This window comes from Carassius carassius, chromosome 16 (genome assembly GCF_963082965.1).
Source record: "Carassius carassius chromosome 16, fCarCar2.1, whole genome shotgun sequence".
NCBI classification, from domain to species: Eukaryota; Metazoa; Chordata; class Actinopteri; order Cypriniformes; family Cyprinidae; genus Carassius; species Carassius carassius.
In genome coordinates this window covers 20,280,361-20,306,445 of record NC_081770.1, presented here as the reverse complement: position 1 = coordinate 20,306,445, position 26,085 = coordinate 20,280,361, and the positions used below count along the sequence as shown (strand labels likewise).

At 36.4% G+C, this 26,085-nt stretch overlaps 1 protein-coding gene across 1 annotated transcript in view; it reads left to right on the top strand.

Moving 5' to 3' along the window:
- LOC132159853 (DNA-directed RNA polymerase, mitochondrial-like) overlaps positions 1-23,915 on the top strand; it is a 57,082-nt gene extending 33,167 nt beyond the window's left edge. Inside the window, exons 15-20 of the mRNA XM_059569483.1 lie at positions 11,180-11,232; positions 15,685-15,783; positions 17,777-17,849; positions 18,564-18,655; positions 19,918-19,991; positions 23,174-23,915. Coding sequence (XP_059425466.1) covers positions 11,180-11,232; positions 15,685-15,783; positions 17,777-17,849; positions 18,564-18,655; positions 19,918-19,991; positions 23,174-23,223 — 441 coding nt within the window. The 3' untranslated portion in view covers positions 23,224-23,915. The remainder of the gene's footprint in view (positions 1-11,179; positions 11,233-15,684; positions 15,784-17,776; positions 17,850-18,563; positions 18,656-19,917; positions 19,992-23,173) is intronic.
- The last annotated feature ends 2,170 nt before the right edge of the window (positions 23,916-26,085 follow it).

The following is a 26,085-nucleotide window of genomic DNA, read 5'->3' as shown; positions in this document are numbered from 1 at the left end:
TGTGACACTCACGGTGATTTCAGCGTCTTTCCTCTCACTAAATAAAGACGTGAACACATGAACAACATCTCCAGAACTGCACTGAGAGTCACTTCATGAGCATCTGACAATTTGATTTGAGTAAAACTAGCATCATATATCACATCATAGACTGTAGTATCACATACACAGAACTGTAAAGGTACGGTAACCCGTCAAAATAAAAGTCTGGTTTAGTTGCCAGAAATCTATTAATATTGTTCAGCAGAATATACATAGCCTACTACTACTATTAAAATGAAACGAACATAATTTTTTAAGGAATAATCACACAACATTTATTCCATGTTTTATTTTTAATAGTAAATCCCCTTTGTTTACCAAAAAATAAAGTTTGCTTAATTTTCAATAATTAAACAATAAATGAAATGAATGTTTTATGCCTTCATTTGATAACCAGAAAAATGTAAATACACAGAATTTCAGAGGGGGAAAAACATTTCATGAGGCTATTTTAAGAATTTTTTTTTTTTTTTTTTACAAATTAAGGTGTTTTTATGCATTTAAATAATTACACATGCTAAAACACAGAATTAGGTAACAATAAAACATTGGGTGAAGAAAAAATAAAACATTTCATAGGACCCTAAACGTAATATTTGGCATATATATTTTTTTGTAGTAGTAGTTTTCGGGGGGTTATTTTTCCTGTAAAGATATCGAGATATATATCATATATAGAGATATAGCAAAATATATCGAGAGATATATTTTTTGCTCAATATCGCCCAGCCCTACTACAAAAAAATCTAAACGACTGTGGGGTCGATGCCACTGTGGACTAGTGACGTAACCGGTGTTGTTTCTTAACAACGGTATCACTGTCAGCACCATCTATTGCGACAAGCACACTTCAAATCTAATAATTTATTTACATTTTAACAATAATAGTGCTCAAACGTATTTTATTTTTTCAGAAATTCTGTGTTGTATATTTACATTTTTCTGAATTGTGTGTTTTAAGATTTAATAGGAATGTATTATCAAATTATTGGATAAAACAAAAAAGAATTAATCAAAAGAGTAATTCCTTTTCATTTTTGCCAAACAAAGTGCTGCAAATCTACTGAACAGTAGCAATTCGTATTCCTTTCATAAGTTCTTCACATTCTTCAACCAAACTTCTATTTGGCAGGTTGCAGTGAAGACCTTTAAGTTTCTGTTTGTATCTGACAATAGTTATCAAATGGGGTCAAATTTTCACCAACAAAATCCAGTCATTTCAATACAAATCCACACGATTGATAATTATGTTTGGGGATGAAAGAATTCCATAAGCAGATTTTACAACTGGTTCGACCTGGTCGTGCACATTTGCCATGTTGCCATGTGTGAGCTGTCATACACATCTACACAATTGATAGTAGAAAATGTACATTTTTGCATGCAAAACATTGCTAATGTGACCACACCTTAAGGCCGTTAACTCGTTTTGTTATTTTCAAGTTGCCAATTTGTACTTTGAACAGGTACTAGATTGATTCAACATTTTCCCTTTTCTAAGAGACACAAAAGCTTTCATTTCGTCATCTCTGTGGTCTTTCACTGTACTTCCTCAGCAGAATTCAGCAGGGAGTCCGATCTCTCTCTCCGCCCAGCAGGCACGCTCTTTCTCACTCTCCAACATGGCATAGCACTACTAGTCAAAAAGGTCTTGTGCAGCTGGAAGTAAAACAATGAAGTAATGCGGCAGAGGTTTTGCATGCAGACGGCCTGCGCTGCTGTCAGATAGCATCAGCAACAGAGCTGAGGCGGCACAGCGGTGGCCTGTAGTGCGTGCCGAGATCCAGCAGAGAGCATCTGGCAACCCGCCTGTGTCACAGCCGCTGAGCATTTGCTGCTGTTGCTGGGTGGGGCTTAAGGCCTAATACTAGATTTGGGTCTTAAACAGCCTCTTTTTTTGACACTGGAAGTTTAAGCTAAGTTGCATTTTGAGGAAATATTTAAAAATGTAATTTATTATACTAAAATGTTATAAATCAGGTGCAAGCAGTTTTGCATAAATAAAACGAAACATTTTTATTTATGCAAAACTGCATGTACCTTATTTACGCAAAACTGCTTGTACCTGATTTATAATTTTATTTATTAAAAATGCATTGGGCAAAAAGCACTCGTAGCTGAAGAATCTCTCGTGTTCATATCATACTCAATGTGCTGACATTCTTTTCTGCAGTGTTTAAATGAATATGCAAACACTGACTTATATTTCCCTGCCTTTGGAAGTCAAATGACTTTACAACTGGGTACAGCTGATGTCATTTGGACCTGAATGACAAAGGTGCGTCTGTTTTCTACTTCATTCCTGTACAGTTTTGAAGAACCAAACCCATTCATTCCTCCTTCACTCCTGGGAATACGTGTAATGTCATGTGACTGGCCTTTTCGTTTTCATCCCTCTGGTCCACGTATCCATGCAGTGGAAATAATGCGTAATAGCACCCTAATGGCCTGTGTTGTCCTCAGTGGGGTTCTGCTGTTGAAAAGGTTCCATTTGTTGACTCTTGCTTTGTAAAAGTGTCACTTGCCCTTTTCCAAATGCTTTAAAATGTTGACTTCTAAGTCCAGCACCTAAAGTGAATACAATGGCATCTTTTCTTGTATTATTATTAATAATACAAATGTTGTTACAATAACACTCAATGCATTTTAAAATAATTGTTCTATTGAATATTTAGTAGCACTTATAAAGCACATATCTGCCTGACTATATTCTACATTTCTACATCTAATCCTACCCAACACCTAAACTTAACAACTACCTTACTAACTATTAATAAGCAGCAAATTTAGTGTTTATTGAGGCAAAAGTCATAGTTAATGGTTTGTTAATAGCAAGAATTGGACCATGAAATGACCGAATATTTTATTTATTTATTTTATTTTATTTTTTTGTAAAACAATTATTGTAAAAATATATTTTAGGATTTGTTGAAGCCTACAGTATATGTCAGTATAAATTTGAATAATAATAATTTTCATAATATTTTAAATAATGTTTTTTTTGAACTGTTAAAACAGTTTCCATTAGAATTTAAAATTAAAATTTTGCTGAAATTTGACTGAATCTCTACTGCAGACTGTAGGGTCTGGTCCTAAATATCATTACCCACTTCCACGAATGTAGGTCATCACATTTTATTGGACTTTTATGGAATTTCTGATGAAGGTCATCATTAGCGGCCTCATAAATTCTTCACCGTTTCAGCCCTTTTCTTTTACCGGGCAGGAGGTGTGAAGGCAGTTTACTCATTCTACTCCTGTGAATGCTGACTGTTTGATGACAATGTAATTAATGTATTCAGTGCTTATGTTTCAGCTTCATTACGATCATATTCAAATTATAATGGTTCACTTGCTAAATTTAGCATGAAAGCATTGGCCTAGTTGAAATGTATGAAGTTTGACAGCCCTTATGCCCCTTTTTCTGTAGCTTCCCTCAAAGACCTGCATATCCCCCTTGCATGTTTTACTTTAATGAAGGTATGGATGCATCGTGCCAGCATTTGAAGGTGGTTCACGTTGTGATGTATTACGTAGGCCACCAGGTCCATTACTACACACATTCTTCATGAATTGCGCACCATTTTATCCTCAAAAGACGGTTGTCGGGTCAAGGTCAAAGGTCAATAATGTAAAAAACCATTTAGAGAATTATAGTGAGTCTATATTTATTTCACCTAGCTGCGGAGACACGTTAGGCGATCACACCAGGGGTCACACCAGATTAATGTAGCACCATCAAGACCCCCATTAATCACCTCCGAGCCCCAGCTCTACCTCCACCTGTTCACCGTACCATCCTCTACATAGATGAACCTGCATGATGGATCTTAATGACCCTTAATGGTGTTGTGTAAAGGATGAGTTTTAGAAAGAGAATCAGAATCAGAAAGAGCTTTATTGCCAAGTATGCTTGCGCATACAAGGAATTTGTTTTAGTGACATAAGCTTCCAGTAAACAGAGACAACAACACACAGACAAAAAAAAATAAAAAAAAAAAAAAATTTACAGGAGAATTACAAATTGGCAAATAAATAAGTGTATAAACAATTGTGCTATAGATGATAATGGAATAGGATTGAGTGAGATGCAGGAATGTTCTAGGATGGAGGGGTAACAAATAAATATAAGGATATTGCACATTTTTGCATAAGCATAAGTTTAAGTGGGAAACATTTAACTGTTCATGAGGTAGATTGCCTGGGGGAAGAAACTATTCTTGTGCCTTGCTGTTCTTGCCGGCCAGATGGCAAGAGTTCAAAGATGGGGTGACTTGGATGTGAGGGATCCAGAGTGATTTTCTGAGTCCTTTTCCTCACTCTGGATGTGTACAGTTCTTGGAGGGTGGGCAGAGGAGCACCAATAATCCTTTCAGCAGTCCGAACAGTTCTCTGTAGTCTTCTGATATCTGATTTTGTAGCTGAACCAAACCAGACAGTAATTGAAGTACACAGAACTGACTCAATGACGGCTGAGTAGAACTGTTTCAGCAGCTCCTGTGGCAGGTTAAACTTCCTCAGCTGGCGAAGGAAGTACAACCTTTGTTGGGCTTTTTTCACAATGGAGCCAATGTGATTGTCCCACTTCAGGTCCTGAGAGATGGTGGTTCCCAGGAATCTGAATGACTCCACTGCAGCCACAGTGCTGTTCATGATGGTGAGTGGGGAAAGTGCAGGGGGGTTTCTCCTAAAGTCCACAGTCATCTCCACTGTTTTGAGCGTGTTCAGCTCCAGGTTGTTAAGACTGCACCAGACAGCCAGCTGCTCAACCTCCTGTCTGTAAGCAGACTCGTCACCGTCCTGGATGAGGCCGATGACTGTAGTGTCGTCTGCAAACTTCAGGAGCTTGACAGAGGGGTCTTTAGAGGTGCAGTCGTTGGTGTACAGGGAGAAGAGCAGAGGGGAGAGAACACATCCCTGAGGGGCACCAGTGTTGGTGGAGCAGCTGTTTGACATGAATTTCCCCAGTCTCACTAACTGTTGCCTATCTGTCAGAAAGCTGGTGATCCACTGACAGATAGAGCTAGGAACAGAGAGCTGGGTCAGTTTGGTCTGGAGGGTTGTTGGGATGATGGTGTTGAAAGCCGAACTAAAGTCCACAAACAGGATCCTCACATAAGTCCCTGTTTTGTCCAGATGTTGCAGGATGAAGTGCAATGCCATGTTGATTGCATCATCCACGGACCTGTTTGCTCGGTACGCAAACTGCAGGGGGTCCAGTAAGGGTCCAGTGATGTCCTTCAGATAAGCCAGAACCAGTTTTTCAAACGACTTCATGACGACAGACGTTAGAGCCACAGGTCTGTAGTCGTTAAGTCCTGTTATCTTGGGTTTCTTTGGAATGGGGATTATGGTGGAGCGTTTGAAGCAGGAAGGCACTTCACACAACTCCAGAGATCTGTTGAAGATCTGTGAAAAGATGGGGGCCAGCTGGTCAGCACAGATTTTCAGGCAGGCTGGTGTAACGCCAACTGGGCCTGGTGCTTTTCTTCTTTTGTTTTTCTTGAAGACCTGGCGCACATCATCTACACAGATTTGAAGAGCAGGAGGTATGGAGAGGGGGATTGCAGGAGGTGTTAATGGTTGTGTAGGGAGATGGTCAGAGTGGGTGTTGGGGGTTTCAAATCTACAATAAAACTCATTCAGGTCGTTAGCAAGTCGTTGATTAGCCTCAGTGCAAGGGGATGGTGTCTTGTAGTTTGTGATGGCTCTCAGTCCTCTCCAAACTGAAGTAGAGTCGTTGGAAGTAAACTGGTCTTCCAACTTTTTAGCATAGGTCTTTTTAGCCGCTCTAATCTCTTTGTTCAGTGTGTTCCTGGCCTGATTGTACAAGACCCTGTCCCCATTTCTGTAGGCATCCTCTTTGGCCTGACGAAGGTGTCTGAGTTTTACTGTAAACCATGGCTTATCATTGTTGAATGTTAAATAAGTCCTGGTAGGAATGCATATATCCTCACAGAAACTAATATAGGATGTTACAGTCTCTGTGAGTTCGTCCAGATCGGTGGTAGCAGCTTCAAAAACGCTCCAGTCTGTGATGTCAAAACAAGATTGTAAATCCTGCTCTGTTTCGCTGGTCCATCTCTTCACAGTCTTTACTACAGGTTTAGCAGATTTAAGTTTCTGCTTGTAGGTCGGTATGAGATGAACCAGGCAGTGATCAGAACGTCCCAAAGCTGCTCGTGGAACAGAGTGATATGCATCCTTTATTGTGGTGTAACAGTGATCCAGTATATTACTGTCTCTGGTGGGACAGGTAACATGCTGTCTGTATTTTGGCAGTTCACGGGAGAGATTGGCTTTATTAAAGTCCCCAAGAATGATTAAAACAGAGTCCGGGTGTTGTTGTTCTGTGTCTGTGATCTGATCAGCGAGTTTCTGTAAAGCTGAGCTCACATGCGCTTGAGGAGGGATGTAAACACTAACCAGAATGAACGAGTGAAACTCCCGCGGCGAATAGAACGGCTTGCAGTTGACAAACTGCATTTCTAGATCAGGACAGCACATCTTCTTTAATACAGTTACATCTGTACACCACCGTTCATTGATGTAAAAGCATGTCCCGCCGCCGCGCGATTTCCCTGTTGATTCTGCGTCGCGATCCGCTCTGAACAGCTGAAAGCCCGGCAGATGGAGCGCGCTGTCCGGTATGGCGTCATTCAGCCAGGTTTCCGTGAAACACAGAGCAGCAGAGTGAGAGAAATCCTTATTTGTCCGAGAAAGCAGAAGGAGTTCATCCGTTTTGTTGGGTAGAGAGCGGAGATTTGCGAGATGGATGCTAGGCAACGGCGTTCGAAATCCGCGCTTCCTGAGTCTGACGAGCGCTCCCGCTCGCTTTCCCCGTCTGCGCGTCCTGAAGCGCTTGATCAGCGCCGCTGCTCCTCCGATAACAATGTTCAGTAAAACGTCTGTATAATAGAAATCCGGAAAAATATCATGTGGTGTGTTCTGCCGAATGTTCAGCAGTTCATCCCTGGTGAAACTGATCGTGTTTGTTAAACAAAAAACAGGAAAAACGAACAAAAACAGTACAAACACTGGAGAGCCAAGCACTGAAGCAGCCATGTGCGGCGCCATCTTGGATCACGGCTTTTACTGCCCCTTTTTATGGTTATCTCTTTTATTATAGTTTTTGTTTCATTAGCATATTGGGTTATTTATGTCTGAAGGGAACCCATAGTAGTCTTCGTGGATTCAAGGTTTCTGTGTTTTCCGCACATAGTGTAGTTTGCTAATGAGGATTTTTGCTGTGATTGAGGCTTAACTGTTTGACAAGGTCTAAGAACCTGATACGTGAGGAGCATTAAGCTCCAGGCAGACCGTATTGCAGTCTTGATCTTCTTCATTAACATGAAATTAAAAATTGTGGCTATTTATTCCTTTTGAACAGGAACCCCAAAGTCACCATGAAATTAAAAACAATCCTTTTTGCTTAATCATCATCACTGGTCTTGCGCTCACCTGAAAATGGAAATCTTTCACTCAGCTTGTTTAATCATAACTTGAACATTAAATTAAACATCCAGAAGTGTCAGCCAAAACTTGTTTTAATGGTTTTTGTTAGAAAGTAGTTTTAAAGGAATAGTTTGCCCAAATATGAAAAAATCGTCTTCATTTACTAGTTTCTTTATGTTGAACACGAAAGAAGATATGTTGAAGAATTTTGAAGAACCAAACTGTTGTTTGTCCTGATTGATTTATTTAATAGCCAGATAAATACTATGAAAGTCAATGGTGACCATCAATTGTTTGATTACCTGGATTCTTCAAAATATCTTTTATGTTCAACATAAGAAAGAAATTTCGTACGGGTTTGGAATGACAAAAAGGTTGGGTGAATGATGACTAAATTTTCATTTTTGGGTGAACTATCTTTTTAATAGTGAAATCCTTGTAAAATTAGTATGGTTACTCCAGCCCAGTAGGTGGCAGAAATGCTTATTCTGGTGGTTTGTAGTCCAGTATAATAAATGCATTGTAATGTAATTTATATGTTCATTAAATTCTTAAAAAAATCATGCTTGTAATGACATGAGGGTGAGTAAATGTGTAAATGACAAATTTAAAATTTTTGGGTGAACAATTACATTACAACCAACAGGTATTGGCATGGGTTTTAGGTGGCGAGTAGTTCTTTATCTTTACGGCAGATTATTAGTACTGTATGTTACACAGACTTTTTAAGCATTTAGTCAAATTCCCTAAGGCTTAAATTAAGGTCCATACTAGTTTTCTTTCCACTGAATATCCTGCCACAACCCAGTAAAATAAGCTGTGAACGCTGTTTTAAGTTGACTTTAAAATTCACCATTAAAAGTAGTTGTTTTCGAGACTTATGTGTTTGGTTTCCCAAAAAAAAATAAAAAGGTGGTTGGAACTATTGGACATATTAAGTTATATAAATCTTCTCCCACATAACCTATCTGGGTGTTTTTCTTCTGCTGTGTGACTCTTAAAAGAAAATCCACATCAGTATTAATCTCAACCCCCTACTTCAAATGTGATCAAGGAAACGTTTTCTCTTGCTGCATCAATGAGACACTTCATCTGAGGTCACCTCTCTGTAATTCAATCTCTTGCAACCCACCCTTGATCTTTTTTTACATGGGAAATGGCAAATTAAGTAGATGCCAGGGAAATGGGAGTGTTATGCCATCGTAACAAAGTAAACAAATAAGCCAGGGTGAAATCGGCAGTATTTATTCAGTCACTGTGCATCACTGTGTCTGTTGATAGGGGAAAGGAATTACACTTGGGAGGGAACCAGACTTGGGATATGCATCAGCAAAGCTCGCTAATGTGATTGTTTGTTGTTAATCAGTTTAGGGGTCACTTTCGGAGGCTGAAATGTTCTTTCACAGGCTATATGTCAAGTTGAGAAAAAACAGTCTGGTTATTCTGTAAGGAAGACAACCAGCAGGGATGAAAGCCTTGGGGAATCATTTGTCGCCTTTGCTTTAATGGCCAAACACTTGCGGTGTCCTTGGAAAAAGGGGAAATGTGATTTCCCCTGGGGCTCTTGTGGTGTTCTTTTTCTACAGTCTGATCCCAAAAGGATGTCAAGCCCCACTGCAACTCGTATGACCCAAAACGCTCCTTTTTTGACTTCCACATCCTGCTAATTGGCTAAAGCTGAAGTTTTGCCTGGTTTGAAAGTCAGATCAAAAACGAGGTGCTTTAATATGTGCACCACAAGATTTTTATTTTTATTTTTTTATATCAGAAAGATCAGGGCTGTGCATGGCAGCAGGGCATGAATCATCCATTTTAATTGATCCTTCAGCGAAACAGTTGTTTTTGTAGAAGCGTTGATGAATACAGTGGATATTTCAGGAGTATTCCCAGAGGACTTAACCAGGCAAGAGGTCACTGGTGGTATAAAGCCTCTCTCTTGAGGATGCTGAAAGATTAGGGAGTCTTACTTTAAGGCTGAATGTGTTCAATAAAAGAGGTGGCAGCTTTGTGGATAGCTGGAATCCTTAAAAGCTAAATGCTGCCCTGCTGGCATACAGTATAGGATGCTCAAGCAGGAAACTGGTCAAATCCCAACCGCAACTTGTCTTGATCCCATTCCTCTGTGCTTTCTTTATCATTATCGGTCATACTCTCTACTTTCAGTCCCAGCAAAATGGCATAAAACTCTTCATTTTGGCTTTTAGATTCATGTACACCTTTGTAGTTGAATTCTGCAATAAAGGACACTACAGAACAAGTGAAGGAGATACAGCTGCTCTTTTGCAACATACTTTCTTTTCAAGAGCAGGAAAAGCACAGGCAGCTGTCCAAGCCAGGAGTCTTCGCACTTTAGATAGGAATCCCTTTTCCACTATCTGGGCATCGTGCCAGCTTGACAACATGCCTTGCTTTGGTCTTGTCTTCCCTAATCAGGAGTTTTAGTTGCACCACCAGAACCAGTGGATCAGGAGTATATTGCAAGTCCTATTTTCCCCAAGAGCTTTTGAGGATGCTCATTGAGCCTTCACGTGCCAGAAGTCCTGGCCCACCCACATCACAGCCCTCAATGTCTCCTCGGCTTTGTTGTTCCTGTTAATGAGCCATAATGAACTCATAAATCATTGCAACTGAAAGGCCACTTGTGTCCACCAACCCCCCCCCCCCCCCCCCATTACCAAAGGAGAGTCAAACTTTCTGGAAGGTCACTGTCCTGTAGAGTTTAGTTCCAACCCTAATTAAACACACCTGAGCCAGTAAATCAAGGTCTTCAGAATTACTAGAAACTTCCAGAGAGGTGTTTTGTCTTGCAGAGTGTAGCTCCAACCAGCTCCAGTGGCTCCTAAGGAGCAGACTTTGACACAAGTGGTGTACCCCATTCCAAATCAGAAACCCAAAATGGACTTTTCACTTCATCTTTTGCCAACTTTTGCCCCCTTCATGTCTCAGTGAACCTGCACACCAATTAGCAGCAAAACCTTTTACCTTATTGTCCCCGTCAGCACTTTCTATACATTTTCTTTTTGTTTATGTCCATCTGTCACTTTCTGAAAATTCATTCCCTGTCATCCTGCACTTCTCTGTTGAATTGTGCTGCATCGGGATGGCCTCCTGGGGCACCGTAGAGACTAATCAAAGAAGTAATGTGATGGAAGCACCCCTGACGCTGACAGTTCCTATACCGAGAGCAGTCACTCACTCATGGATTGTAGCCCGACCTTATCCTCTAGGTGATAGATGCCAACCTTTACTAAGGTTAAGCTCCTGTTCTTTAATGGCATTGTGTCAATATTAGTGGTTTGTGAGGGTTTCTGAGAACCTTTGGTCAGTCTTAGATAAAGAGATTCGCTCAAATTTCAATCAGTTTTTGAAGAGAATCTATAGGAAACTTGAAGGTCAGTTTGGAGCAGAAAGATTGATTGCTATATTCGTATGCATTGGTTTATATTAGAGTTCAATGTGGTAAGTTGGATAAAGGTCAATTAATATCAAATTAAATTTGGAACATTTAACATAAAACAACCCATTTAAAGCCAATTTTTACATGATGGTGTTCCCTGTAAACAATGCAATACTTAAGTTTCAAAGCAGTGACATTGCCACACAAGCTGTTTGCTTTTCATTTCATAGTAGTTTCTTTCTTGTTACCCATTCAGACTCTCTTGTCTTCTTTTGTTTTTCGCAGCTCAAGAGCAGCATGCAGAACCTGAGCCTCCATATAAGTCATGATGCCAATGAGTAAGTACCTTTCTCTGACTTTGACCCCTGTATTGACGCTGACTTCTGACCTCTCCCCACATTTCCATGGCTTCTTGTTCATTGTATTATTTACATAATTCATTAGGCATTTTTAATGATGTTCTCTTAATCATTTCAAGAGATTTTGAACAATAATTCAGCCGCCAAATATTGATGAAACTGTATTGCATTGAATCATTTTTTATTAAAATTGATTGCGATTCAGTAAAATCTAATAAAAAGTAATTAGTTAAAATAAAACGCTTTTGCCTTATTTTTGAGTAATTATACCATTAAAAATCTTAATTTCAATGTCACCAGGATTTTTGAATCTTTAATTATTTTTATTTTAGTTTTTTGTTTTAGTTTTTTTGTTTTCACTTTATCATTATTTTTGTTTTGTTTACTTTTTACACTTCTCGGCACAATCTGGTGTTGTTGCTGTCTAGTAGTTTTTCATGTTTACTGCAGTCAGTTTTATGCCATACCATGTATTAATAGGGATAGTTCACCCAAAAATGAAAATTATGACATTCATTACTCACCCTCATGTCGTTCAAAACCTGTAAGACCTTTGTTCATTTTCAGAACACAAATTAAGATATTTTCGATGCATTCTAAGAGCTCTCTGACCTTCCCATAGACAGCAAGGAATCTATGTTTACGTATTTACGTTCAGTTTACGTTTACGTATTTGATACTCTCCAAAATGGCGCTATAGGGTGAGGACCTTAATCAAGTAAGGACACTTGCTGTCTATGGAAAGGCAAAAGAGCTCTCCAAATGCATCAAAAATATCTTAATATGTGAACTTACAGGTTTGGAATGACATGAGGGTGAGTAATTAATGACAGAGTTTATATTTTTGGGTGAACTTTGGGAGGAAAAAAAATATTTAATTTCAGATAACGGAAATCTTTTTTTATTTTGTTTACATTTTTAGCACTTAACAATAACACTGTTTCCTTTTGCGTTGTGGCTTAACGTAGTGGCTTAATTTAGTTGTTTTGTAGCTGAACTGTATGGTGATTTGTAACTTAACAACACTGTGCTTTGAACTTTAAGTTGCTTTATAAATTTCATTGTGATAGGTGCTATGAGCCAACATAATGATACTGCAGGAAAACAAGTATCTTTGAAAGTCTTTGCTATTTTATACTATTTATACTATTTTCATTTGTGTTTGGTTTATTATGTACAGTATCACTGCACCGTACTCCACAGAGCACATTAAATAATTAAATTTGAGTGCTTAAACAGCAAATTTGCAAGTAACAGGAACACCTAAAGGCAGCGCCTGTGTCACACAAGTGTTTGACACTATTCTGGGCCCGTCAATGGATGGCCAGAATTCATTATCATATACAGAAACCCCTGGAGGATATGAAAGAAGCAGAAAGTCCCTCTGATGAGAAGAGTGGCATTTCGTGTTGAAATGTCACTGCTGCACATCCTGTATGTCATTTACTGAATGGAGGGCAACCCGGAATGAACAATGAATTAACATCATTGCTGGTTTTCATCTTTTGATGGGTACTTGCACCGGAGACCAAGTATGTTTTGGCTTGTTTTAACCTGTGGCGCACAAAACATTTATTTTGAAGAATGTGCTAGTTGATCTTTTCCATAAAATTACAAAAAATTGGCACTGAAGTTTTCAAGCTTCTAAAAGGACACAAAAGCACCATAAAACTGATCCATATCACCACAAGAAGAGCAAGTATATTTTGAGCTTTTATGCAGTGCTAAAAATAATTTACTTATTTTAGTGTTCTGGGGCAAAAATGACCAACCCTGTTTATTATGCTTCATACCTTGCTACATCTGTGGTGTTTAATCCTTTTGTCTACTTTTTTATTTATTATTATTATTTGATTTGATTCCTTCGACCAATTGATTTCAAAAAGAAGAACAAAATCTGTGAGAATTTAAATAAAACAAGTTGACCAATATATCGAATCCAAGATTTGGTGATAATATTACATAACGAAGCAATTTTTTGTATGCTGGTAATTTTGGACTGGGAACACCACAAATGTAAAGAGGTGGGAGAAGTACAAAAATTATAAAAAATGTCATACCCTGTGTGAGCAAAGTCACCAAGACCTATTCCAGTGTGATAAGATTAACTAGCATTAAAAAAAAATTTTTTTTAGTTGCTTAGTCCCAGAAAAACAAAAAATCCACAGGTTGCGAAGTCATGCATTCTGCGGCAAAATATCATTAACAGCTGCTCTATGCTGTAATATACAGTAGTCTACATCGGCCAGGGCGTCCAAACACTCTCCTATCATTCATCGACATCAAATATGGATTATCACCTAAAACATGTATAGTAGCAACTTTACATGGCCGCCCGCTCTAAAGTTAACATATCAAAAAGTGCTCTATTTCAGTGTTTGTGGAGAATGAGGAAGTGCACGCTGGTGTGATCACTTGCGCTTGAAAATTTTTGGTCGTTCGAAGAGCGCATCGTAGCACCTCTATACACCTCATATACACCTAGGATGCTTCGAGGGTAATTAAAACACAGTCTTATTTTCATTTTTGGGTGAACTAACACTTTAAAGCCTCACTGAAGCCTCACAAAGCAAAACTTTGTGTACGTGGTGGCAGTATCTTTGCTTATTCGACTCTGTCTCTAAGATTTTCATGCATAAACAAATGCACAGTCATCCACCACTTTACCATATGTTCCTTAGTCAATCATCTTTTATTAAACACTTCTGTGCTTCCCACCTAAACCCCAAATGTTCAATCTGTATGCAAGCATCTGCTGTTTTAATACCATCACCTCATTTCACAGTTTCATTCCTTGCAGAGCTTTACCCAAGCTTGGTTAATACCACTTGGAGGAGACTCAGATGGGAGTTATCTTGCTGACCTTCCTCCAAAAGCTGCAAGGACATGATTGAAAACCACTTATGATGGGCCTCACTTGTAATTCTCTATCTCTGCCTGTCATAGACAACCATACAAGTATGGACTATCACAGGAATCGCATTAGCAGAAGCCGGGGTGCTGAAAAGGGATCTCCTGTTTCTTAAAGATAGCCAAAAAAAACTTGTGGCTAGACTGACAGCCGCCACTGCGATTATACATTGCTCTCAGGCTTTGAGAAATGGCCTTGGGTGTCCACGCAGACCAAGCTGAAGGGCCATCTTCAGATATGCACTTCTGATGCCAATGTACCAGATGTCAGTTACTCTTCTAGGTGGTGAAAGAAATCTCAACCTTATCCAATAGAAGCTCTCTAATTTCCCAGAGGACAGTTTCCGGGTAGAATGCAGCTGAAGAAGCTTGTTCGAGACCAGCTAAAAGAGAAGACCTGACCAGAGTTTCACACAGATCACGAACTGATTCAAAGATCCTTCATGTGCACTAATTAGAGGCTGAATAGACCTTCATTAATGAGGAGACTTGAATAAATTATGAAATTATGAGGTTGGCAGCAGCTCTCTTGTGGCCAAGTGACCTAATGCCCTCGCTGAATTCCCAGAAATTATCTCCAGAACAATGTCGCTCTGTGAAGCCTAAAGGTTATAGATAGATAGTTATTGATAGCTTCAGTACTTGATATGTGTAAGATGTACATTACCATCCAATGGTTTAGTTAGTTTAAATAAGAATGTATGGTATGTGGTGTACTTTGAAGGGATAGTTCATCAAAATGTTGTTCCAAACCCGTAAGACCTTGGCTAATCTTCAGAACACAAATTAAGATATTTTTGATGTAATCCGAGAGCTTTCTGATCCTGTATATACAACAACACAACAAAGACTGGCACAGAAGAGAAGAAATTGTTGAATAAAGTTGTAATTTTTGTTTTCATTGTGCACAAAAAGTATTCTTGTAGCTCCATAACTACAGTTGCACCACTGATGTCACATGGACTGTTTTAACGATGTCCTTACTACCTTTTGGGACCTTAAACATGGTAGTAAACTTGCTGACTATGCAGGGTCAGAAAGCTCTCGGATTTCATCAAAAATATCTTAATTTGTCTTGTGAAAATGAACCAAGGTCTTACGGGTTTGAAGCAACATGTGGGTGAGTAATTAATGACAGAATGTTCATTTTGGGGTGAGCTATCCCTTTAACCTCACAGGCTAAGGAAAGGGAATTACTTCAAAAAACCCATGATGAACTGAAGTATCATTATTTTTATTCTGAACCATTTTGCCTGATATGGAGCAGTATAATGAAATATCTTCAGTCATAATAAGCACGCACATTACTCTTTACTCTTAACTGGTTCAGCAGGTGCTCTATGTTCATTGTGTGTCTCTGTCTCGGATGGTAATTAAGACTGACCTACCTGTTCAGTGATGTATGGCTCCTGGAGCTACAGGTGTATGTATTGCCCAGCGAGAGGATGGCGACGCCGGCCTTAATTACCCAAGTGTGCTTCGTACCAAGACTAAGCTTGTGCTTCTTGTGCCTTTTTTTAGGAAACCAGACAGCATGAAGCAGAAAAATGCCTTCCCTCCTAATTTTATCCACTCTCTGGACTCCACTCACATGATGCTGACATCACTGCATTGTTACAGGTGCTGAGCAGACTGCTTTTTACATCCCACACTCAAACGGGCTTTTAACACTGGGTTATGTGTTTAGACTTAACAACAAACCACCAATCATATATTTAAGAGTTTACCTCATTAAATATTGATACGTTTTGTTCAGTCACAGTTTTTCATGACCTGTATTTTGTTTCAAAATTACAATTGTAGTGTTAGTCAGCATAACTGGAGAAATGAAGTTTTTTTTCTTCTTTAGTCTATATTATATCTCATAAACATGCAAATAAGCACATTAACCAGGATATCAAGATTTGACGAATGTGAAACAGAAAAACAAGAGTTGGTTTATCCAGGATTAAGAATTGAGAGCAACCAAAATTACTTTCTTATGACATATATGATACAAAATATATTTTGTTTTACATGTTTTTGTTTAATATGCAGATCTGATTTTAATGTTTTTTTTTTTATACTTTTTGTGACATAAAATGATTAGTATACCAGGGCCCATATTCACAAAACATTTTATCTTACCACTAAGAGTTAGCAGTAAAAGAGTTTTCTCCTAAAACCTATTCACAAACCTGCTGAGACCAACTTTTACCAAAGAATAGACAGAAGTTTAAAGCTAAGAATAAGGGCGGGGTTGACCTCGTTGCTATGGATGATGTCAGCATACTTATTAACTATGCACACAGTGATTGGCTGATAGTCTCTGTCAGAGATTTATTCATGGGAATATTGTAGTGCACAATATTATGTTGCCATATTCAAATGAAGGTTTAAAAATGTTTATTGCCACATTCAAATTAAGATTTTAAAAGGCAGGATAAGTGTCGCTAATTAAACAATTATATATTCAGCTTTTTGTCAGCCTCTTACATGTATGTTTCTCAAAAACAGTTAGCGGATATGCAAATATGCAAACAACAGTTTAATTAACAGAGTAGAATATTTATGCCTAAGACATGCAAACGTAAAAAAAAAAAAAAAAAAAAACACTGAACGCAAGAGCGGCTGTTAGTCTTTGCCCAACTGGTAAATGAAAACAAGGATATAATCAAAGGAACATTTGAAATTGAGGTGACCTCAAAAACAAATGGTCATACCTTTTAAAAAAGTCGTTATCAAATATTTCTAAAAATGTTTACGTTCAGAGACAGAATGCTGGCAACAGCCACTTTAGGAATAGTTTGTGGTTCAGTCTTAGTGACTTAGGAGTCCTCTTCATTACTCCTAACCTTTCACAGGTTTAGGAGCTAGTTTTAGAGCTAAAACGCTTTGTGAAATACTCTTAGAGTATTAAATTTAGGATTGACTCCCATCATTTTTAAGATTTTCTCCTAAATCGGCGAGCTATGAGCTACTTTTAGCCCCAAGATGTTTTGTGAATTTGGGCCCAGAAATATACAGTATGTATAATGAATTATAATATAATATAATATAATGTTGTTATAATTGATGATAATGCTAATGCATATAAACATTTTATTATTATTGATAACTATTAATATTAGTAATAGAAATTAAAATTGTATTTTAATAAAAATATTTTAGAATAAAATAACAATTATTTGTAATGTGTATATATATATAATAATACATCTTATAAAATACATAAATTATATTAACAAGTCATTATTATTAATACCAACAATAATAGTATTAATATTGTATAATAGTAAGATATTCGTAATTATTATTATTAATAATAATAATAATCACACTTCAACAATAGCACAAACGTTTTTATTACTATTAATAATAATAATAATAATGATTACAAAGAAATTTGTATTAATATTGATAACAATAAATTATCGCAGGTATTTAATAATAACTAATACATAATACAGTAAAATAAACTAATACATAAATATGTAATAATACATTTTATAATATAAATAAATTATACTAACAATAATATTCATTATTTTTGTAGTTACTTGTTGTTGTTATTTATTTATTTAGATACATTTTTTTATGTGGTATGGTCATTTTCCTGTTTTCAAACTTGCAGGGCTGGTCTGACGTTTGTGTCCGTCCATGACTGTTATTGGACCCATGCTGTGACGGTGGACATCATGAACAGGGTGTGTAAGGAACAAAATGTTCACTGCCGAATATATTTCAATGCGTAGTCTTTCAACAGGAATGACTAAGCGGCCCAGCCATGTCAGCTTAAGGGCCAGATGTTTGCATGCTGAGTTCACCATATGTCCAATAACCAACCCTGTCAGCATGGGTTATTTTGGTATTGAATGGCCACACAGCTCATCATCTCAACTGAAGCATTTTTTGGAAAGCTGCCATTAACGACTTATCTTCAAGTACAAAAAACCTTATTTACTTTAGCATTTAATTTAATTTACCTGATCTGTTTTAGAACTATTTTTTTCTTTCGGTTTGATAATCATTTCCCCAAAAATGAAAGTTATGTCATCATTCACTCACCATCATGTTGTTTCACCGGGTTTACTTACTTAACAGTCACCTTCATTAGATAAGCTCAACCTCCATGTGACACTTGCGATGAACTTCTGAAGCGTAATAACTCCAGCTATTCTTTCAAACCATATTCAGCTGTCTGAATTGAGACTCTTTTTGGACTTTTATCTTTTCCCATCCTTCTCTCCTTCTGTGAGTGGACTATTGTCTGCGAGTCTTTCCCTGACATGCTTTGGGAAAGTTCAAATAGAAGAGAGGTGAAACGTCTGAGGGAAAGGGGAAAGCGAGAGGGAGATAGCATTGAATTCGGCACATTAATGTGCATAATGATTGACTGAGTGCTCTTTGTCGCTCCTCAGGTGTGTCGTGAGCAGTTTGTGGCTCTGCACAGTCAGCCCATTCTAGAGGAGCTGTCGGGGTTTCTTCTAAAGAAGTATTGCAGCAGGCCACCGTAAGTCCCATTGCACATTGCCAGTTTTTAACGTCTAAATGGTATTTAACTATTATGGTAAGTAGTTAGATACTCAACTGCTAGCTACTAGGGATGTACTCAAGGAAAAATAATACACTCTAAAAATAATATAAAAAAAATAGGTTGTAATTGTTTGTAAATATCAAATAATTAGAGATTTAAAATAAATATTTTCATGTTAAGGCCGATAACCGATAAATGACTGATATTATGCTACTTTCTTTAAAAAAAGAAAGAAAGAAAATTTACATATAAAAAAGAAAATAAAGAAGCCAATAAGGTCATTAACTGATAAATGGCTGATATTATAAATCTATGGTATTTTCTTTTAAATAAACACCAATAATTGCTGTATCTTTCTGTTTATGGCCAATAACTGATACATAGCCGATATTACAAATCTATAGTGCTTAAAGAAAATTCATACACACTTAAACCGTGTGTATAAATACTTTGTGTTTAGAATTAAATATCAAATATTGGCAGAAAAAAATATAATTTCCACATTAATGCAGATAACTGATAAATGCTTGGATCCTAAAAGTTAATTTGTAATAGACAGAAACCATTAAATATCGACTGAAAAATATTCAATATCAGATCATACTGATACATTTTAAAATATATATTATTTAACAACTTAAATGCTATCTAAATGAGTACAGATATAAAAAATTTGGCCATATACCAATAATTACAGTATCTTCCTGTTTATGGCAAATAACTGATACATAGCCGATATTACAAATATATAGTGCTTATTGAAAACAGTGTGTATAAATACTTTGTGGCTAGAATTAAATATCAAATATTGGTCTAAATATTTTGCCTATAAATTTGTCCAAATTAAGTCTTTAGCAATGCATATCAAATTACTGATCAAAAATTAAGTTTTGCTATATTTATGGTAGGAAATTTACAAAATATCTTTATGGAACATGATCTTTACTTAATATCTTAATGATTTTTGGCCTATACAGTATATTTTTGGCTATTAATACAAATATACCCAAGAGACTTAAGACTGGTTTTGTGGTCGATGGTCAAAAATGGTTTATATTATAAATCTATTTTGCTTTCATTAAAAAGGGATTAAAATAGTACATTAAATCAATATTTTTTTATGCTACAACTGAATAAAATAAAAAAATCTCTGAAAAAAATTAAATGTCCAATTTTGGCCAATGAATATTTAAATTCGGCCTACAGATAAACCTGAATATTTTTTTCCACTCTCACAGGGTTATATTCAAACCAAAGAAGTTTGAAGAGCACTATAAGATGGCACAGCTTTTGGCTAGTGTTCCTCAAACAGGTGAGTTAAACCCTGAGCACTGCAGCCGTCACTTTCGGACACACAGGCGGGCTTCTCGACCTCATCCGATTGACAGCTTGTCAGGTTTAAGGCAGCTTTTTACCGTTGCATAACGTCGCACCATCTCGCAGAACCGCACATGTGATTTTATGTTCATCAGTGAGATAGATTTCATTAAACTGATGACAGTTAATTCTGTCAACTGGGTAATCTGTTTACGTAACACGAGCCGGAAGGAAAAGCACTGGACAACATGAGCACATTTACAGCAGAATCACACACATCTGGCACATCAAATCGCTGATTCATCAGGGACAATACTGAGGGGGTGCTTTTACAACATGTTTAAAAAACTCAGCGTCAATAAAAACAAGCAATAAGATGGTTCATACGCCATGTAACAGTGATACATTCACTGATTTTATTTCTGTAATATTATTTATATAGTTTTGATAAGCGTGCTACTAGAGTTGGGCTCCATATTCTTCCAGGGCTCCTCCTTATTTTCACTAATGAAATTGTCTGCCTGAGGAGTGTGTGTCCCATAGGCCTCTGCTCTGTTCTTCATAACAAATAGACATCTTGTGCGCAAGCAAGCAGACCACCCTCTAATGTTTGCATGAGTCAGTCGCTGCTAAACTGCCTAAGTGTTTTATCTACAGTAATACCTCCTGTGGGATTCCTTTCATGTTTTCTAGAACAAATTAAATTGATTAGAGTTGAATGGATTGATTACGTAGAGTGGCGTGGTATTTTTTCATGTCTAAAATTTTGGGTTCTACATTTGTTTAAAATTAATTACCGTTGTTTAATGTGCACAGCAGCACTTTTTGGTGAATTTCACGAAAGCCTGTCAAAAAATGTCTGGGTCATATTTTGTTTTATTTCAAGAAAAGGAAATCTATTATTTTGCAAGAAAATTACACTTTTTTTTTTTCTTTTAATTTTGGCAATTTCATGACAGCTACATTTGAAAATAATTGTCAGTTTTTAAAACTAATAATAAAACATGTGTCTTGATCACCAAAACTGCAAAATTTCAGCTTTGCCATTACAGGAATAAATGACTTTAATTACCTTTAATTAAAAAAGGAAATTAAACACTATAAACTATAAGGGCAATAGCCAATAAATGATTGATATTATAAAACTATTCTGCTTTTGTTAAAAAAGGACAAGTATAGTACAGTAAGGGTGTGTTCACACTTGTCGTGTTTGGTTCGATTAAAAGTGTGAATGCTGATGCACACCAAACAAGCCGACCGAGACCACTAAAAAGATAAGTCCGGGTTTGCTTACAAATGAACTAGTGCTGTCAAACGCTTAGTCACATCAAAAATAAAAGTTTTTGTTTACATGAAATATGTGTGTGTACTGTATATTTACTAAATTATATATATATATATATATATATATATATATATATATATTTCTGCTAAATGCATAAATGAAATTTAATATATATATACAGTACAGACCAAAAGTTTGGAAACATTACTATTTTTAATGTTTTTGAAAGAAGTTTCTTCTGCTCATCAAGCCTGCATTTATTTGATCAAAAATACAGAAAAAAACAGTAATATTGTGAAATATTATTACAACTTAAAATAATAGTTTTCTATTTGAATATACTTTTAAAAAATAATTTATTCCTGTGATGCAAAGCTGAATTTTCAGCATCATTACTCCAGCCTTCAGTGTCACATGTAACATCCAGTCTATCACATGATCATTTAGAAATCATTCTAATATTCTGATTTATTATGAGAGTTGGAAACAATTCTGCTGTCTAATATATTTGATGAATAAAAGGTTAAAAAGAACTGCATTTATTTAAAAAAAAAAAAACATTTCTAATAACATATATTCTAATAATATATTTTCTTTACTATCACTTTTTATCAGTTTAACACATCCTTGCTGAATAAAAGTATTGATTTTATTTAAAAAAAAAAAAAAAATTACTGACCCCAAATTACTGGCCAGTAGTGTATATTGTTATTACAAAATATTTATATTTTAAAAACATAGCTTTTTTTTTTTTTTTTACTTTTTATTCATCAAAGTATCCTAAAAAAGTATCACATGTTCTGAAAAAATATTAAGCAGCAGAACTGTTTCCAACTTTGATAATGAATCATCATATTAGAATGATTTCTAAAGGATCATGTGATAATGATCCTAAAAATTCAGCTTTGCATCACAGAAATAAATGATAATTTAAAGTATAATAAATTTAAAAACAATTATATTAAATTGTAATATTATATCACAATATTACATTTTTTTCTGTATTTTTGATCAAATTAATGCAGGCTTGATGAGCAGAAGAAACTTCTTTCAAAAACGTTAAAAATAGTAATGTTTCCAAACTTTTGGTCTGTACTGTAGTGTATATATATATATGTACATATGTACTGTACTGTATATATATATGTATATTGTAAATATATTTAATATATATATATACATGCATGTGCGTGTATTTATATTTGCCTAATAATTAAACATAGAATAAACACACATATATCATGTAAAAAAAAAATATTTTGGATGCAATTAATCGTGATTAGTTGTTCGACAGCACTAAAACGAAATATAAATGCAACACAAACCAAATACTTTTAAACAAACCAAAACCAGGGTGTAATGACAAGATGTGACGCTATGCAACATGATTTGATGATGCAAAATGAGCGTGTATCCAAAACAAAATGAACAGTGAGCAGAAAAACGAGGAGATAAACAGACTTTTATGAGCTCTTCGTGAGTTCCCATATGATAAGATAATCACATTTTGCACAAAAATAATATGCAGTGCAACTGTTTTCAAAACTGCTAAAAAAAAATAAAAAATCAGCTTTGCCATCCACGGAATAAATTTCATTTCGAAATATATCTATGTAGAAAACTGTCATTTTAAACTAAAATAATATTTTTACAATAGTACTTATAGTACTATTAGTGTTTTTGCTCAGATAAATGCAGCCTTGATGAGCATAAGAGACTTAAACTATATAGACTTCATATCAAAGCTATATAATTACAAAATAAAATGTACTCCGGTATCTGGCTCTTGTGGTTTAAATGACTAAATGAGTGCTAAAATCAACTGTTCTGTTCATTGTTACTGTACATATTCCATCCTTAAAGAGTGTAATCATGTATTTTCTCTCTTGTAGGTGATTTTGACCTGGAGAAGGTGAAAGAATCGGTGTATTTCTTTAGCTGAGGAGTATATCATGAGCTGACTGACAGCTTTCATCTGGAGGCTGAGAGCCCTCCACAGACCTCATCAAAACAGATTGCTGCTTTTTACTACATCGAAAGTGTGCGTGACTGAGACTAGATTGATTAATCTGGTAGATAAGTGAGTGTGCGTGAGCAAGTTTGTGTGTGTCTGTGTGTCTGTCTGTCTTGTCATATTATCATAAAGACATCACTTAAGCACTGAAGCAGAGTTCTGGTGGAGGGGAACAGGAGTCGCCCCTGTCTCCTCTCGGTATGGAGTGAGAACGAGTGAGAACGCTCTCTCGGCAGGGCTCTGATCCGCTCCTTCACTCCTGAGTGCTAACACGAGGCTGATTAACCACATGATTCTGGCTCTCATCGATTTCAAGGCAGCCCCGTCTGAAAGGCCCTCTCTGACATTTCCACTTGGACATGATTTACTCCCAGCATCCCCCCACAGCTGGCGGCTCTCGCATTTCACAGCCAGCAAAGAAACGCGAGGATATTTATGATAATAGAGCACCTTTAGGAGTATTTGGGGAAAACTGTAGATGCCGTGTGACCTTGTGCCATCCTTTTTTTTAAGGACTCGAGAGCACTGTGTTATATGATCAAAAATGTTTTGATCTGTTGGGTGCTTGTCGGAGAATGTACACATGGCATTCGGCAAGAAATAAAGTCGATATTTTTGCACTCTGGGTCAGCGAAAGGTTAATTGTTATTGAAAGTTTTAAGACCCAATAGCTTGCTTCAGCAGCTTGTTTTCTGTTTTCTGGATTTTGAAAGCGTTTTATTACAAAAGGCAATTCGGAAAAAAAACAATCCAATGCAAGGCTATACTTGATTACACTAGAATTGACGTCAACAGACCTGCTCATTTCCTGCCATCTCCAAGAACCTCTGCATCGGACGTTACCCTTACAATGATAATAGCTCGTGGGCTTAAAGCTGTGTGCCACCACATAATGTTTTAAGACACTTAACGGCCAATGTTTCCTCAGTTTAGAGGAGGAAGAAATTCAATTTTACCTGAGTCGAGGTTGCAGTGCGGGCAGATAAACACATTTGAACAGCAGCCAACAGTGTAATGTGATTCAGAAACAAGTGACTCTTATGAAGTAAATCTTTAAAATAAAACAATAGCTAAGTTTCCATGTTACCAAACACCCTGTTTTAATACGCATTTTGAAGTACCGCATTACGAGTGATTGCATTTTGGTTGAGAATGAAAATCATGTTGATGTCAGTTTCTGAGTAAAATACCCCAAAATGAAATTAAATCCTTAGTGGAATGAATCACTAGCAGTGCTGAATCATCTAATTTTTGATTCACTGAACCGCAAATCATTTCTTGCTTTAGTTGAAATGAAGCAAGAAATGTTTTGTGTACTTAACCGAGTTGAGTTTGACTCTGAACTGATTCCTTTAATGAATCACTCAAAGAGAATTTAGAAGTTTGAATTTAATGCTAATCAGAGTTGAATTTGCATTGGAATTCAGATAAACGTCTTTCTCAAGCACAGTTTCCTATGTGATATGATTCACAAACAAGTGACTCATCTGAACTGATTCTGTTGATGAATTACTCTGAATCATTTAAACAGAATCCTTAGCTGAATCATCTAAATCACTGAACCACAAGTAATTTCTTTCAGCCAGAGATTCTCGTCATTATCCAGATTTCACTGCAAAAGAATCAAGATTGCTCTCTAATCTAGCGATTGGATGAAACTCTACTTAATCATTCATAAGATGGCTCAAACTCTCTAGAAACTGTCTGAGAAGTCACTTAAAGCAATGACCTACAAGAGGAACGTAATTTTCTTAAAGACGCAGCACTTTTATAATCATGTAATCACTTTGCTAAACCATGATTGTGGACTACTGCATATAAATTGATGTATGAATGCATAACAGCCTACAATTTTATGCAACAGATATTTAAATCCGTTGGAAGAACCATGTTTGAAGCCGTTTTAATGAAGTAAACTTCATATTTCTGTTGCCTCTTTTTTATGCTTGCTGCCATTCCCAACAGCATACTACAATAAAATCAAAGCTTTTTGCTTTATTAGATACCTGTAATAGGGCTAAAATAGACAAATTTCCCTTGTATGACACGCATGGATGGATATGAGATGAGCAGATATCTTTTAGCCCAATGACTGAAGTGGCCATCTCAGAAGTTATGACTAAAATAGAGATAAAAGCTTAGCTCATTTAGCTGAATTCATTATTATTTACCAGTTGATGTGGTTACTTCTTCTGCTCCTTATGTCCCAAACATTACTAATGGAAAGATGACTGCATGCCAAAAAAAAAGTAATGCACTTAAGAATTGTGGGTTTTGTGTTTTTTCTTGGAATTTAAATCAAGGGTTCACCATGTCACATCTTTCTGACCTGATATAATGAAGTAAATTAAGCAGTAAGTAAATTTCACCCTGGCCCATCTTATACACCTTTATTTCGCGCAAAGCTGCAAAACAACCCCAGGCTCTTGTAACATCCTTATTAATAGAACACTGTTTAAGTAGCTTGACCACAAGATGTTTTGAAAGTTTATTCAAACAAAACTGCAGAATCACTGCTAAAAACATGGCTCTTTAATCAATATAGTCCTGAAAAAATAACCAGAGATGGTATGGTTAAATGATAATAAATCAAATGGATGCAGTGTTGTAAAAGTTAACATGCCCTCCAGACAAACGTTTCATAAAACTTTTTTTTCTCTACCATAATGCATAGTATAACTTGGTGGTACTTTGTGGAACATGTGTTTTCTTAATGATAACTCCAACTAAGACAAAAATATTTTATCATGGACACATTGTAAAGTTTATTGCTAGAAATATTACTTAGAA